The 17,576-nt window shown below is 44.8% G+C and overlaps 1 protein-coding gene across 1 annotated transcript; it reads left to right on the top strand.

Moving 5' to 3' along the window:
• The first annotated feature begins 1,081 nt into the window (after positions 1–1,081).
• Positions 1,082–17,576, top strand: fignl2 (fidgetin like 2). The gene is made up of 3 exons (XM_029435295.1): positions 1,082–1,203; positions 2,818–2,958; positions 13,066–17,576. Exons 2-3 carry the CDS (start codon positions 2,934–2,936, stop codon positions 15,111–15,113), a joined length of 2,073 nt encoding a protein of 690 aa, XP_029291155.1. The 5' UTR covers positions 1,082–1,203; positions 2,818–2,933; the 3' UTR covers positions 15,114–17,576.

The raw sequence follows: 17,576 nt of genomic DNA, 5'->3' as shown, positions 1-17,576 counted from the left end.
GCTTCACAACGGCTCCTCAGAAACCTATACGTGACGTCATGGAGACTACGTCCATATTTTATACACGCTATGATTTCAATATTCTTTTTGTTATTCATTTTATAAGCCACTGAGCGAATCAAATGTCTGGGTTCTGGGAGAAGACCGCCCTGGACCATGATACGTAGTATGGCGGTCCCGGATCGGGGCAATGGGAGGGCAGAACTTCTGAAGTTCTAGTGACTGAAGAGCAGTCACCAGGGGTTCAGCTAGCTGTTAATCAGTAAATACCTCCAAACCGTAGGATGGCTACTTGCTAAACCACATTGTCTTGTTTTCTATTTCTGAGTGTGTTACATGCAGAAGATGTGACGTGCGGGTGTGGCAGCTGTGGAATTGCTCAAAGGCATCTTCGAAGGAGCTCAGTTAAAAAAAAGTAATGTAATATTTTATCTGCCGCTAAGTAATTAGTTAGGATGTGTAATTACTTTTTATAAGTAATTAGTAAATGATTACATTTTTCAAGTAACTTCATCTGTTTTAGTCACTCAGAGAAGAAATAAGAGATTGTTCCTTGTTGTGTTTTCGCCACAATCTCACTACTGTTCTTTCAGCTCTTTCCTAATCCTCCCGGGGCAAACCAAAGTTACCCTGGTCATTTCCCTCCAGCCAAAAAAAACTCTCTCTCCACTGTCCTCTGTATCCAAGCTTCAGTATGATCGCCCTCTCTCCTCCAGAGCACGATTGGTCAATCCCCCCCCCCCCCTCTCTCTCTCTTTCTCTTTCTCGCTCTCTTGCTCTCTCTCTCTCTCTCTCTCTCTCTCTCTCTCTCTCTCTCTCTCTCTCTCTCTCTCTCTCTTTCGCTCTCTTTCTCGCTCTCTCTCTCTCTCTCTCTCTCTCTCGCTCTCTCGTTCTCTATCCCTCCCTACTTAAATACTTTTAGCATAAAGAGAGAGAAGGAGGGGAGGGAGAGGGGGATGGGAGATCCATGGGGGAGGGGAGCTGAGAGCTCGCCCTGTTGTCACTGGCTAGAGAGAGAGAGAGGGAGAGAGAGAGAGGGAGAGAGAGAGGTAGAGGGAGGTAGAGAGAGGGAGGGAGGGAGGAAGAGTAGAGTTGTGTCCCATATGTGGAAAAAGCATAGCAGTGCACACACACGAGTCTGGTCAGCTCCAGGGATTATCATAGCGCTTTCAGATCTGATGGAGGACATGCAGGCATGAATAGGTAAGGCTGCCTGACTTCTCTGCATCTCTGTGCTGATCCGCTGTCATAGCCCGCTGCTCTCCCTGCTGTTTGACTTGGCTCCGCTGGCTGGCTTAAGTTAGAGGAGGATCAGAGCTGAGCGTGTTGTAGTAGCTCTCCTCTTTGGCCACAGACCATGAGACATTTCTCTGAGCAAACCAAACCTTCTCTCTCTGAACTGGGCAAGGACAGAGCTGTGTTTGTTTTAGGTGGAAGCTGTGGTTTGCTGCTGGAGTGCAGTTAGTTATTCTGGGCTGAGTGTTAAAAGTTGGCTGTCAGTTAGAGCAGAAGGGGTCGTAGTCGGTACGTCGTTGTACGTGAAGCCTGTTGGTGTCCAGGGACAGCCGTGTGCTCATTGCGTAATTTCTCTTCCATATGAAATGGTACAGGAGTGCATGTAAACTGCTTACCAACTTGTTTGTTTTAATGCAGACTAAGAAAGATGAAGTCTCCGTGACAACTGTGCTAATGTGCAGAAGCAGTAAATGTCATGATAATCTTACTACTGTTAAATACTGTTAAATTGTTTTATATAACTGAGTTTGTATTTTGTTCTTTCAATGGATAAAGTAGCTTCACATTTTGTTATATATGTTTATTTGTTGCTTAAAATGTTTTCAGAGATTTAAAAAAAACTGGAAGACAATTTTAATCTCTTCTGTTGTTTTTACACTATATTATCTGAAGCAATTTAGCAGCAATGTGGATAAAAAAGGTGCTTCACTGTCTACAGAATTGAGTAAGAGCTCAAATCCTCAGAGAGGAGCCTCATATCAGAATAAAACGATAGGAATTGAGGGATTAAATTGTGCAATCTGTGCATGAGCTGTGCATGATTAAAATATGACATTTACAATCCAAACCAGAATAGAGATAAACAATATTTAATTTTAAAAGATTTTGAATTGGTTGAATTATTTTTTCTTTTTTAAACAGCATGAATTGTACACCTCAAACAGAGGTGTATTTTAAATAAATATATTTTTCCTCTGCATTTTGCATATACAGCTCCAAAAGGGGTTGGTGTCCTAAGAATGCAATCTTTATTGCCCCAGTGCACAGAGCAATGGTATGCTTGAGTCTTTTTGTGAGGCAGATTTAGAAAGCCCTCTTTAGAAGCTGAACGCAGCTTCACAATCAGCTTAATGCCGGCCTATAATGAATACCCTTGTGTGTGTCAATTTGGTACAATTTGTGTGTGTGTGTGTGAGAGAGAGAGAGAGAGAGAGAGAGAGAGAGAGAGAGAGAGAGAGAGAGAGAGAGAGAGAGAGAGAGAGAGAGAGAGAGAGAGAGAGAGAGAGAGAGAGAGAGAGAGAGAGAGAGAACTCTGTGTTACACTGATAGGGTTCTCAGGTTGGTCAGTAATTCTATCATACTCTGGGTGAATTCTGGTGTGTGTGTGTGAGAGTGTGTGTGTGTGCGTGTGTGTTTAGGTTTGTGTTGCTGTGTGAGCTTGTGTGAAAGGGTTGGTTGACATGTGAGTGTTTGTCCAGACATTGTGCAGCAGCCTGTAACTGCCTCACCTCTCTCTCTCTCTCTCTCTCTCTCTCTCTCTCTCTCTCTCTCTCTCTCTCTCTCTCTCTCTCTCTCTCTCAGGGCTGTTCTGTTGTCAGTGCGTGCTCATGCTAGTGATGGACTACAGCCGGACGGACGCTAACCTTAGCTGGCATTCACAAAACAGCATTCCTCCTTACTGAGACCAGCTCCACAGAATGCTGAGTCCTATTGTCCCCTATAGTGAGTACAATACCTTTTCTTTCTTTCTACCTTACTGCATGTCATGCCGAACAGCCCCACTTAAGTTGGACTTTGCCTGAATCAATGAGCCCTCTGCAAAAGCAAGCTGGAGAGGACACTGCGCTCTGTAGTTTGCAAACAGAAGGGAAAAGGCACAGATAACTGTGAAATTGTGCAAGCCTCTTTGCAGAAACCTGACTTTTTCCTTGACGTGCACTGTGGAAATGCAAAACCTCAGGCACTGAACCTGCCTGAATGTTTCATCATCAGGCGGAAGACACCAATGGGCGAAGTAAGAGGGACAGAGGGAGGTTGGAGGGTTGATGGTTTAAGCTGCAGAAACCCCTCGGTTCTGCAAGTGTCATTTTACCAATACAGCTCAGGACTTACCACCACACAAGCTGCCCCCTGCTCTCCCCCTTATTCCCCTTAATAACTGACATGTCCAGTTTTGGGGGGACCCTTTGCACCCTCCCACCAGGTTTCATTTGAGGCCTGTCCTCTGGCTCTCCATAACAGCATTGTTTGCCGGCCAGCATGGGGCTGCCTCCGTGGCCTCGGCCTCAAAAGCCAATTTTTCCCAGCTTTTTAACTCGCCTCAAAGGAGCATTATCGTCGTGACAGTTACAAGAAAGAAATGGGGAAATTAACTAGGTTAATTTAAAAGTATTTCTTCATAAATGATGGTTAAAACCTTTGAAATATTTGTTTTCTTAGCCCCAAAAATGGATTGCAGAGACTGTGTGTGGGTGTGAGAAATCATACTGGACAACACAGCTGGATTTAAAGCATCACAAGCAGAAGTTTAACAGTAATTATGACACTTAGTTTGCTTTTTGTAAATGTCATCCTTGAAATAGCCAATGTTATTATTCAATCGCTCATAAAATGAGTGGAATTTCGATTGGTTGCCAGCCGAATAAGTAGTTGACCTTGTGTGTTGTTATGAAACATGTCCTCCCACAAGTGGCTCTTGATGATGTTGATTTAATGCGTGTTTTCCCAGAATATTTCATGTTTTTTTTACTTTAAATTATGTTTATAGCTTTAACCCAGTCAGGCTGATTTGCTCAAATAAAACTGGTGGACCATTAATTTGCAAGAACATGCAACATTGCTTCCCATCGAGGCCTGTTTAAGTGGTTGTTCCATCAGCTCCCTGCACCCTGCTAGTCCACACTGACTGAACACACTCTCCTGCTGCTAAAGTAGACAGCACTTCCAAGAATGTCACAAACTGCTGGTAGAATAGTTAGCCTGCCTTCACTGCTGGTCCCACATGGGAATCTTCCAGTACTCTACGTACTTGCCTTTGTGTGTGATTTGCTTTTACGATCGGGATGCACAATGCTGGTTTTCATCTGCGCTGTCCAGAAGCGTTGTGGTTCTTCATGTACAGAGTGGCTCTGTTCTGCAGAGCTTCTGTAGCGGTGAGATCGTTTCAGAACAGCCTGCTAGTGTGCGTGTATGTAGACAGAGGGAACGTATGAGCGCACACAGCAGTGTTAGGTAGTCACGTTGTTTACTCTCAGACCAGTGACACACAAACACAACCCTGTGCTTGCTGGTGACACTGCAGCTCACTGTCTTTTACTTAAAGACTGTAGTCATGATTCTGCTGAGCAAAAATCCAACAGTGAGGGACTTTGCATATGTGCAGGACATGCGAAGACTCTCACCTCCATGTTGGAATCCCCTTTGTGGGAATGTGGAGCATTCCCGCTTCCCAACACTACCTGTGAGTCCTGCGGTAGGCATTTCTGCATTTAGTGTTTAAATGCACACTGTTAGGACAGGTACACCTACAAACACTCTTTGTTATTAGGACTGCTCCTACAAATCTATTCTCAATGATTTAGATCCTACATTCAGCCAGGATGTGTGTGTCTCATTCTTCCCTGGCGTGTCCGGCCTTGGCCCTCGTCTCCGGCCAGTCCCGAGGACTTCAAGCTGGGGTTAGCAGCCACGGCCAGACCTGAGAAGAAACCTGAGAGAGATTCCAGGGGCCATGGATACTCCTGGAGGGATTTGGTGCAAAGAATCTGTAATCTGCACTTCAAACACACTCTTAAATCAGTCCCAGGCCGCCAACCCAGGAGTGCCCTAACTCTTGTTGCTGGGGCCCCCGCTGGTGTAGCGATACCTTTTCTTTTAAAACAGCACACACACACTCACACAGAGCAACTACACACAGGAGTCCAGATCTGGCAGTTTTTATAGCTCTCCTCTGACTGACCCCTCTCCTTTCTTTCCCTGGCTCTGTTTTCATGTTTTGTGCAAGTGTCTTTGTGAATGACTCGGCTAAGTCATGGAGCAGTTTGAATAGAAAAAAGAAGGAGTAGATCTCTTCCCGGCCCCTGAAGAAGCAGGTTGGAGGGCTGCGCCAGCGTCTAGCCCTATTGTAGGTCGAGTGGTATGAGGGCTTCGGTGGAGGGGCCTGTGACGCCATTTAGTAAACACACAGCCTGCTAAAGTGTGTGTGAATAAGAGCTGGTATCATTAGTGTAGGGTGTGAATGGGCCCTAATTAGCCCCCAGTGTGTGTGGTTGTGTGCGTGTATTTGCATGTGTTTGTGTCCACAAGAAAAGAAGGTTAGGGACCCAGGGCCCTGTGAGTCCACTGGCCCTGTGCTCTGTCTCTCCGAGGGTTCATCAGCTCATTAAGGAAACCTCCGCTCCTGTTAAGGGCCCAATTAAGAAGCAGGGCGGTCAGGCTCATTTGAATAGCAACACTTCACTGGATTCCTGAGGCAGCAGAATTCAGTGCTTGACAATCAGACACAACTTCTTCAGCACTAGCTAATTAGTGAATGACCACGCTTGAGTAATAACAAACTTTCATCTTCATGCAATTATGTGCTTGTAGTGTAGTGGTCATAAAATATACCAAACGAAATCATGTGAAATTGCCCAGGTTTAAGTCAAATAACCTGCTAGAGAGGGAGAATTACTGCTTCTTGCAAGTTCCACCAGTTAAACAAAGGGCATGGTGGTATTTTGTGCGTGGCGTGGGAGGATGTGGACGCTCCGTATATTTTCCTGCTTTGCCTAAATGTTTGTGTGTACTAACAGAAAGCAACAAAATCCCAGAGATGTCCATGTGCTGAGAGTTTAAGCTGGGAGCACAGAGGGGCCAGGGGATTTGACAAGAAAGGAGGGAATGCAACATGCTCACTGGTAAAGAGGGGGGGGGGGGGGGGGGGGGGGGGGAGAAGCAGAGAATCAGGGAAAGAAGGAGATTGCAAGGAAAAGATAGAGCTGAGGAGGGGGAGATAGTGAGACAGATGGAAGGGGTGATTGGTCATCACAGAGCCTTAGGACAGCTGTTCTTTGATATATTAGTGGACACAATGACCAAAAGCCAGCCTGCAGTCACAGAAAATAGGGACCCTTTTTTTTTTTTTTTTAAAGGGGAGGGGGTGGACAGGGTTCTGCCATTTGTGGACGTGCAGGCACGGGGGATGGGGGAGTTGTTTCTAAAATTACGAGCATGAAGTGACGCATCCAGCAATTATTCCGGAGGCTTTCTAGTTTTGGAAAGTGCTGAGAAAAGGGCTGTAAAATGAGCCTGCTCCCAGATGAGAGTTTGCTTTTTGCTGCACTATCATTAGCGATTCTAAACACGTTTGTCAATTAATCAATGTTTAACAAACGCAATCAGGTAGTTTGGCTCCTGCTCCTCTCCATCCACTCTGCAAAACAACAACTTTTAATGACACTCTGAATATTTGTTTATCGCTAATGTAGTGGAGATTCACCTCATGGAAGCTTGTTGTATTCAGTTTATCGACTGGTTTTGAACAATAATTGTCTTGTATCCTAACTATATTTTTATTACAGACAAGGGCGGTAGGATTTATTACTTTTTCTAAATATTTAGTACGTTGTCTTACTGTCCTTGTCTTCTAATAAAACCATATTAGCTGCCCACGCTGACAAAAACTGTTCTGACAGCTGGCTAGAAACATTCCCAAAGGGGGAAGAAACTAAAAATAAAGTCAAAGTGTCATTCTGATGCAGAGAGTACAGATAGCTCTATCCACAGAGAGAGGAAGGTACAGAGATGGGGGGGGGGGGGGGGGGAGAGAGAGACACACAGAGGACATCCCTCAATGCCACTGCAGGAGATGGGCTCCTTCCTCCTGGGACTGAACTGGTGAGGCGTGTTTGAAAAGAGCTGTGTCTGCTCGTACACTGGGCAGCAGGTGTGAAACTCCCCACCAGAGCTCCCGCACTCGTCTGTTATTACATCTTTTTTAGTTCCATGAAAGATGGAGGCAAAGGGAGCATCTGGGGGGTAATATTGTTGGAGGTAATTTGATATTTTGTAGCATGAGTATAGTAGAACATACATAATCCACCATACATGCTAGCAATTCATCATAGTCTTTCAGTATATAGGTCCAAACTGATAAAGAGCTGATGAAATGTTTTTCATACCAAAGTGAGAGAACATCCAGAGACAATTTCCCACTGTCTCCACCTGCCACACTGTGAAATGTGGCCAGCCTCTCAAATTGGTGTTTTTATGACATAGCCGGTAGTATGCAGTCTAGTGAGAATGTCCTGCTTGATATTAGTGTCATAAATCACAGTGAACTTGAGAAGTGAGGACTTAAGGGGCTTCAAGAGTGAACGACAAATCAAGGTAACAAACACTGATAAATAACAGATTCTGAGTGCTTCTCCCTTTGAACACAAAACTCCGTTCTTAATAGTTTGAAGCAGTGTATTAGTTATGTTTGTTTAAATGCACAGAAGTCTTTAAAGATTCCTGAAGAAGCACATTATTTCTTTTACATATTTATGTCCAGCGAGCAGGAGTTTCATCCAATAAGTCATTGATCAGCTTGCGCTGGCTGAATACATAACAACTGATGCAGTCATCAGAGCATCACGTTTGTGATTAATCAGCACAAATATAGTGTCTGTCACACTCTGCCCTTCTCCCCACCATCAGCCCGTCATTCCTCTGTCAGTACGGCTCTGGGATTTGTATTGGAACTGCATTCATTTGAAGCTTTTCTTTTTAAAGTGTCTGTTTTCTGAGTTGTTATCTAAATTGAATCCTGCTGACATACTGCCACAACAGACGGAGCAGCATTCTCTAAAATATTTGACGCCACGACTTTCCGTTAAGAAATATTGAAAGAATTTTGTTATTGACATGAAGTGACTTTACACCCTAGAATTGTTTTCAACATATTTGGCCTCTTTGTTGAGCAGACAGAATGATTCATTCAGAGTGGAAGACTTGGCTGCACAATCTTTTGCAAAATTCTTGCCTTTTTCTAGGTGTAGTATATTTTGTAAGTTGACAGCAAAACAAACGTCTGCATGTCAGCATCATGATAGCTCTTGTTATTAATGTTTGATAGGAAATTAAGAAGAGAGGATGACAGGATTTATAGATCTATGTACAACATTACAGTGCTCTGGATGTGTACGACGGAGTGTAGGAGATGTTGGTGGTTTTTCTCCCGGCGGGCGGGGGAAGAGCTCAGCCCTGAATAGAGCCCTGATTGGATTGATCCACAGCGCTCTTGTTTACAAGCGGCCTCTTCACAATCGGCACAGTTTAATAGCACACTGTCCCAGAAGGGTTGTTGCATCCGTGTCCTTTTTTTACCTCGGGGCAGGGAAAACAAAAGTGCTGGGAAGGGAGAAAGGGAAAGCGACCTCAGGGGAGCTGTGAAACGGCACTGGAGCCCTCCGTCTCCAGGCATTCTGCCAATATAGCGTTTCACATCAACCACTAATACTTCTTTTATTGGAAACCACAACACAGTGTAGAGTACTACCAGCCTTTATAGGCCAAAAACTACTACTAGATTCAGTGACTTTGTAGATGGCAGATTGGAGCATTTGAGGACAGAAACAACTCCCCCTGAGCCATAAGTGGTCTAATTTTAGGGCCTCCTCAAAGTAAAGCTGGTTTCTGCTGAAGAGAGCCGTGCCACTGTCTTCATCACGAACGCCTACAATAGGATGCAGCTCACACAGGTCCCTCAATAAATCCCAGGCTGACACAAAAGCTGTCAGTGGACTGCTGCTGAATAGATTAATAAGATTTCCATAATTAGACAGGCCCCTGACAATAGGATCCTTTAGGCTTTGTCTCAGGGCCAACTGGATTGTCCGAGCAGCGCACGTCTGCTGGACGGACGTCCACTACAATGGCCGTACAGACAGTAAGGCCGTCAGCAGAAGAACATCTGTCTCTCCTGGGGCTGAAAACACACACCCACACAGTGGGAAGTTTCATGTGCATACACACAAGGTTCTTATCAACCTCCTCGCAGCCAAGTGAGGCCATCGGTTAATAGAAAATTATTTATGTTTGCTTAACTTCAACCAGTTCCTGTTCACCATAAATTCAACAGCACAGATAAATTATAAAATATATTAAATGCTCTTCTAACCCCTTTTTTGACGGGTTCACAGAGCAGCTATACTTATATTGACAACAGCGACAAAAGCCTCAAATGATTGAATGAGGACCGGATTTCCATTTTTTTAAACTAACCGATGTTTCTCTAATATGAGTGAGACAGAGTTGATGAGAGTGTGGCAGCTGAGAGAAATGTCACAGCTCTGGAGCTGAAGTAACAGTTGCAACGTGACTATTTGCATCTAGATTGCAAAATTCATTATATTTGATTTCTTTAGTATATAGGGACGTTAGTCAGATGATTGCACTGCCACCCACATTACGTCCACATTGTCCTGGTTCCCTACTTCTAATCTTAGCTTTCTTCCTGCCGCTCCAGTGAATTAATCTACATGCTTGCTCTGATTTACGCAGAAGTGTAGATTAGAGTTTGCTCAGTTTATTGTGGAGCACTACTGCTCTTAAAACCACAATCCAGCAGAGGCCAAGATCTAATTACATGGAAAGGGCTAAACTGCTCTGCAACCCTGCTGTGTTCATCAGAGAAGTGAACGGTGGCCTATCACTCATCTAACTCACTGTGCACATACAGAAAGGATTATTGAGTGTAATGCACTTTTTTTTTTAGAGAAGTAGTTACTCTCAGATTTAACAGTGAATTGGTTCTTCAGGTATGGGCAGCTGGTCATTACGTTGGTCAAGGGGGTAGTGTGAGAGAGGTCCATTCTGTTCTGTTGGTGCTACTCTGATGATGGAGTGGACAGCAGTTAGCCCGCCTCACTGAGTCCTCTAATGTCCGCTCCAGTCCGCTTAGAGAGGACGAAGCGCCTGCTGTCCACTCCTTCCCCTCCCTCTTCCATCCCTGCCTCCCCGCTGCAGGTTTTATGAGCTCCCCTGGGCTCTCATCCATCTCTGTCACACACAGGCCCCATTATTGGGGCTGCTCACTGGTTGGGCTGCAGATGGGAAGGGCCTGCAGGACATATATGGTTTCTGCAGCCCGGACAAAGACGGGTCTACAAGTCAAACCACATAAATATGTGGTCATCTGGGTGTGGACAAGACAATGTCTTCAGCATGTTTGTAAAAAAAAAAAGTGTGAGAATGTTTCTTCGCATCTTGCTGTGGTGTGTGTGGGTGGACTGAGGCTTAGGGAAGTACTTGAACTGGTTTGGCTATTGGGAACTTAAGGCAGTGGATTTGAATATGAAGGACATGATAATCCAACGGCCATCTGGTCTGCTGGTCTCATCTGACTGAATAAATAGCGTTGGGCGTAATCTGAACACACACATGGGGAGGTTTGGAAAGCGGCTAAAGAAAGAGGGTAAAATGAAGGAGTTGAGCGAGAGAGAGCAGCAGCAGAGTCCCAGGCTGTGGATATTAAGATTTGATTTAAATGGCAATAAGAAGCCTGGCTCCACAAACGCAGACAGCCATGAATAATGAATCATCAGGCATCCACTGAAGGAAAGTAATGACGGCTTTTGCCATATTCCTTTTTACCTCCTCGTTTTCTGGCTGGAGTAGTCTTCACCTCAGGGTAAATCGTGACAGTTCAATAATGCCAAGCTATGTGTGGAATGTCAAGCTAGTGCCTGAGCAAGAAGTAGTGTTAATATTCACGAAATACACTATCCTATTGTGATATAATAAATACTCACACAAACATATACTCTTTAGATCTGAGAATTCACAGTTGAATTTAGAGACGCACTATAAAATGAGCTTTAAGAGGGTAAACATGCAGATGCATTAGGGCTGCATGATATGAGGAATATATGCGATGTGCAAAAACGTTGAATTTACTTGAATTACTTGAGAAAATAAACAGATATTACTGCTGACTGCTAAAATACAACAAATGTTTTGTAGAATAAAAAAATTAAATACAAATATTTCCAACATTCTTTTATTGCACAAATTTAACTGAACAAAGGGCACCAATAAAAAGTGTTCTACTGATACTGTCTTTAAACTAACTCAAACAATCCCTGAGTGTATTCACAATGTGTTTATCGTGCAAGTTGACTTCATGTTGACGATAGAAAAAATATATATTGTGCAGCCCATTATACGTTTGTGCAGAGGAGTTTTTAGACTTCCAAACATATACATGCTCCACTCATTTCAGATGCAATGCCAGTTGAATGTTTTACTGGAAAACAAGACCTTTGCATGAGGGGACATGAAGGGAAAACAATTCATGGAAGAAAATCTCTTTTTTTCGACTGCCCTCTGTGCTGTTAGCTCGCCGATGTGCTCGCTGCGTAGCAGCCATGATCAATCAGAGCTCGGCCGGTGCTGAAGTCAGCCAGAGGAACAGACATTCCACTTTCCCAATGTTCCATGGGAGACTGTGCTGATGAATAGCACACTATGCTGCAATTCCTAACTCAACCCCCCTCTTTCTTTCTTTCGTTCTTTCTCACTCTCTCCACACCACTGTCCACACACACACACACACACACACACACACACACACACACACACACACACACACACACACACACACACCCTCCCTCTGTCCAGCCGGCCACTGGGCCTTTGGAGCTCTGGTGTACGGTGGGTGGGTGGATTGGTGGGTGGTAGGTGGGGGTGCAGGGCGGAGAGAGCAGGCATTCAGAGCAACATGCACAGGGAGATAACAATAGCTCCTCTGGGAGACTGCAGATGTTAGCAGTCCAGGGAATAGTAGTGGGATCTTATCGCTACTCCAACATGAGCTGAGAAACTAGAAAACAACACCTCCAACCTACAGATCTGCTTTCATGCTCTTTCTTTTGGCAGGTTTCTCTTTCCTACTTCACCTCCCTTTCACCTTTTCTCTCCCTCTCTGGGAAATGTGAGCCCCTTCTGCTAACATGCATGATGGAAACACTGAAAAAGATTCCTTTCATGAGAAGAAAGGCCATTTCTGTGTCACTTTGCACAGGATAGTGGGGAAAACAGTCATGGACGAGTGTCACGGTTTACAAATCTATATCAAACTGCATGGAGACTATTATTTCTGGTGGAAAGGAGTGTTTTCTACAACCCTGAAGTGCAGAGTCCAAACAGTTTGTCTTGTACTCGAAACAAGGGTTACTGTGTGGCAGCGTGGTGAAACAGATCTTTAAGTACTTAATAGTCTCAGCTCTTGGAGAGTGTATAATTATAAATAAATAATAAAACATTATAATAATATTGTAACATTGAAAGAGGCCATTTCACTTTGCAAAACACAAGTAAACGTGACTGTTTTATATATTGGCAATAGGATTGTCATGATATCAGATTTTAAATACACGATAATAACAAAATATATCAATAATGGTATCAGTCAAATTCATCTTAAACTGAAAGAGACTTATTTTAAGAGGCACTGGATTATTTATACAATATTATCACAGGTATTATTAACTACTTTATTATATCATATTTGCATTTTAAGCTTTTTTGCATTTTATATGCTAAAAGTTTGACTTTGAGAATGATTTCACTTAATCAATCAAAGCAAATGGAAGATTCTCTATTTTCCAGTCACAGGAAAATAATCAATTGAAAAAGACGCTATATATACCAAAAGGGATTCTTATCATCACCACAAAGCTGCACAATTTTCTACCAACGTTTTTTGAGAGATTATCATCGCTTCACACCTGATATCCTATTTTCTGACATCATTTTAATTAAAGGAACATTTCTGACCTGGTTTCTTTGTGTTTCTTTTGTCAGGCCTGTTAAAGATGCACTGGAACCCAGAGCATGCCCAGCCGCTCAGCCAGTGGCCTGAGCAGCACCTGGATGTCTCCTCCACCACCTCTTCTCCGGCCCACAAGTCGGAGTTATTCGCTGGCCGCGGCCGCAGCGGCTACAACCACGCCTGGGCCAATGACGACATATCTGCTCTCACAGCCTCCAACCTGTTGAAGCGCTATGCTGAGAAGTATTCTGGCGTTCTGGACTCACCGTATGACCGGCCACCTACTGTGGGCACATACCCAGAGCCTGTGGCCTTCGGGGGCCTCAACGGCCCAAAGACTGAGCTGGAGCCCTGGCCACTGACACACAGCACTGATGCTTCCTATTCCCTGGTGCCCCCTGGAGGCCATGACAGCCTCTCAGGTTCCAAGGCTGTAGCTACATCTGCCGGCCCACCAGGGGTTAGTATTATTTCTGTGGTGAACAGCAGCCTCTCAGACTCGGGCTACAGTGGCAGCAGCTCCTGCAGTGGCTCCAGCGAGTACCCCTCTAGCTACAACGCCACCTATCTTTCCTCAGGGTACTGTCCCCAACCCGGTACAGCACTTCCCCCTGCCTCCCTCCACACTCTCCAATCCACCACCACCACCCTAGTTCCCAGCTACAGCCCTACCACGCCTGTCTATAACTACCCCCCTAGCACGTACCCTCCCCAGACCAGCCTTGCCCAAAGCTACAGCCACCCTTCTGCAACTTACCTGCCCTCAGGCCTATCAGCCCCGACTCCTGTTCCCTCGAGGCCCACAGTGGTAGGAGGCAGCTATAGTTACCAGAGCACTAACCATGGGACATCTGAGTCTGGAGGGACATTAAAAAGAAAAGCATTTGAGATGAGTGTAGAAGAGGATGAGAGTGGGGACGGGTCTCGTTACAGGAAATATGGCTATGACCCCTTGAAGGCCGGAGGACACTCACCCTACAGTGTGAATGACAAAACCGAGTGTCGGGGAAACAGTTTCAGCAGTTCAGGCAGCACAGACCCTCAAAGCTTCAAGCCCAGTAAGCCCTCCTCCCAGCCCCTGGTGTCTCCTCAGTATGGGGCAGCAGGGGAGTACAGCCCTCCAGCGGGCATGACGGGGGAGAATGGCGTGGCAGAACAGGGCTTCATCCAACAGCAGCAGCATCGGTCCCAGGCCCACAAACGCCCTCCATTGTGTGTTCCGAGTGCTGAGACTATGAAGAGCCCAGACCCCCGACTGTTGGACCTAGTCAATGGGGAGTTACTGGACTGCAGCTCGGCACTGGGCTGGGGCGAGCTGGCCGGGCTCACCCATGTCAAGGCTGCCCTGGAGGAGGACCTGCTGTGGCCCGTGTTGAGGCCCAGTCCAATGATGCAGCCACCAAGAACCGTCCTGCTGTTTGGCCCCCGGGGAGGGGGTAAGACGACGTTGACTCGTTCTTTGGCTTCACAGTTGGGGGCTTCCTTCTACCGTTTGAGCGGAGCCATGCTGGCGTCTAAAGGGAAGGCTGAGGCAGAACACATTCTGGGGTCTCTTTTGCAGGTGGCGGGGGCACGGCAGCCCTCGGTGGTGCTGCTCAGCCAGGTGGAGGCCATGGAAGACGAGGGGCTGAGGCAGACACTGCTGAGCACCCTGGAGAAAGCCCAGGTGGGGACCACAGGTATGGTGATTCTTGTATGTGCCACTGGAAGGCCAGATCTGCTGCAAGATGCAGTCCACCGGAGCTTTGCCAAGCGATATCACGTTGGCCTGCCAGATGCGGGTATGCGCAGGCAGGTGCTGCTGCAGGCGCTGTCACCCCAGGGCTGCAGCCTGAGCGAGAGAGAGCTGAGCGCAGTGCTGCAGCGCACAGAGGGCTTCTCAGTGTGGGAGCTGCTGCAGCTCAGCCAGCAGGCACTCTCCTCAGCATCTTCCCCCACTAGAGCCATGCATGGCCACCCCACATCCTCTAAACCCCCAGCCTTCACAGACTTTGAGAACGCCTTCTGCAAGGTGCGCCCACACACCACCACAAAAGAACTGGACACTTGTATAGAGTGGAGCAAGATGTATAACCACTGATAAAACAGCCAGTCACTGTACTCGGACTGCATTACGACCCTGTCTTTGCTTTGACATGGAAAGCCTTGGGAATGTTTTGTTGTTGTTTTGTAATTACAGATTATGCAGCCAAAAGAGCCAGAGAAGCTCAACGATACGGGAGAGCTGACAAAGTTGTTTTACTGGCAAAAGCATGCCATGGTGTGCTGTTTTAGTTTTCGTATGAATATCCGCAATATTTTAGTTTTCCCAAAGAAAAGAAAGATGAATAGGCCTTGTTGAGTGGGGTAGTGTATTAGTCTTTTGGCCAATGGGAAAATCAAATTATAAACTATTTGGATACTCTCAGAGATCCTGATTAGCCTTGGTCCGGGACAAAATCAATTATTTGTTGCTAGGTGACGTGGTCCAAGATTGTGGATAATCAGGGTTTGGAAAATCCCCCCTTTGACTGCTTCTCTCAGGATCCTATTTATTGCCAGTCCACTTCCATGTTATCCTAATGTTAATTTAGTCATTGGATTGTCACTACTTATTCAGTACAAAGGGCTTAGGATCAGCAACAATTCAGCAAACCACAGTTTTTGACCAAAAAGATGTCAAACCAAATGAATAATCAGCAGTGCTGCAATTTTTCTCCAAACAAACTGGTCCTCAAAAACCACAATAAATGAATCCCAACACGCTGCTGTCCTTCCCAGGAGTTAAGTCGTAACTCGACATGTTTGGTGGTAGAAATGCACACGTATCTTCATTTACTCACACTTGAAATAGTACAATTGACGGACAACTTACTTTATTACTGTTGTGTTGTTGTCTTTATCTTCCACATACATTTGATCTTTATCTCACATTCCTCATCGTCTGCAGTTTTCCTGAGAATCTCACTTACAGAACAAAACGTGAACCTACAGCGTGTCTGTTTTCCCTTTCACTTACTCCTTTTGTTTTCTTAGTATTTAGTCTTGTTTGAAATGCTCAGGAAGAATTTCTTTACCTCAGAAATATGAAATAAAGAATGTATGTAATCTTAGGGTCTTAGTAGAGAGTGGCGCGGAGCGAGAGAGAGGAGCGAGGAGAAACCTGACAGTCTTGTAATACCCACTACAGCTGGGCTTTTACCTCGGGAGAGAAACTTGAATATGCTACAAAGAGTAACATTGAATGTAATTCAGGTATTTCAAAGGATATTTGATGCCATAAATCCATGTATTATTATATATGAATATATATAAAGACGTTTTCTTTTCTGTTTCTTTTTCCCTTTATTTTTATCGTAGTTTATGGTGGAGTGATGATTGTCTTCAAGAAATGCTATGTAGAATACAGAAAATCCTTTTTTTGTTTGTTGGACAAACTGTTCTCTGTGTTATTTAGTGTTTACATATCCTGTATATGCATGTCTGATTTTTATAGTTTTACAGCTGCAAAATACAATTTTTAAAATGTAAATACAAGGCACACAATCACAGATGTGCACTCACAATGAACATCTGAGCACAAAATCCCTTCCACAAAGAAAACGGATGCAAAAGAAAAAGAAAGTCGTTATTTTATGCTTTCAGCAAATCCCAAAGTCTAACGATTCACAGTTTATGTGTACATATTGTGGATAAACCCACCATGTAGACAAACCAAACAAATCTCTCCTTTTTCCACCAGTCCTGTTTTAACAAGCTGGAAAAACCCTGTCACTGAACTGCTGGTGCAGAGGTCATACGTGTTAGACTGTTGCCATGGTCCTGAGGAGGTATACACAGAATGATGTAATATTTCCCACTTCCCTTCCCTCCCTCCCGCCCTCATCATTATTTTTCTCTTTTTCTCTCTCCCCAGTGCAATCTCATTAGATTGGATTGCCCCCTGGCCACAAGCCCCAGTGGCCATGTGGCGTTGTATCCTCGCCCCCCCCCCCCCTCTCCCTCTCCTTCCCTTATACTCTGGAGTGGAAGTGGTCTGATTGATGTCCAGCAACCCTATATCACAGTGCAGCCGTCCCTCTCCAGCTGGTGGCTTCAGTCATGCCGTACAGCCAGATCAATCAGAGTGACCCCCGCTGTGCATACTGATCACTGTCTCAGAAACTGAAAACACATTCACAACTTACAGAACAACCCCTGCCTCGAGTGGCACCGTTTAGATGAAGCGAGCAATTGTTTGCGTTATTACAAAAATGTAATAATAATGATGACTTAAAGTAAGCTGCAACATTTTGATTTGTTGTTCAGTTTGTCCAACAAAACAAGCGTTTATTTTTTACATGTTTTGATCTGTAACTTTGTTTTTGGTTATTGTACATTTTCTGTAACCATTTCTACCTCATTTTTGCGGCATATTGTACATGAAAGTGTTTATTTCATGTCTTTTTTGATGTCTGTTTTAAAAATGATAATAATGTTCTTGAACTGTAATGGTCTACCTCAGAAAAGACTGTATTTTAAGAGAAGAGTATCACACAATATTAAACAGAATTTGTCAATATTG

Source organism: Cottoperca gobio, chromosome 7 (genome assembly GCF_900634415.1).
Source record: "Cottoperca gobio chromosome 7, fCotGob3.1, whole genome shotgun sequence".
NCBI lineage: Eukaryota > Metazoa > Chordata > Actinopteri > Perciformes > Bovichtidae > Cottoperca > Cottoperca gobio.
Note: the sequence above shows the minus strand (reverse complement) of the source record. Positions and strands in the feature narration are given on the sequence as shown.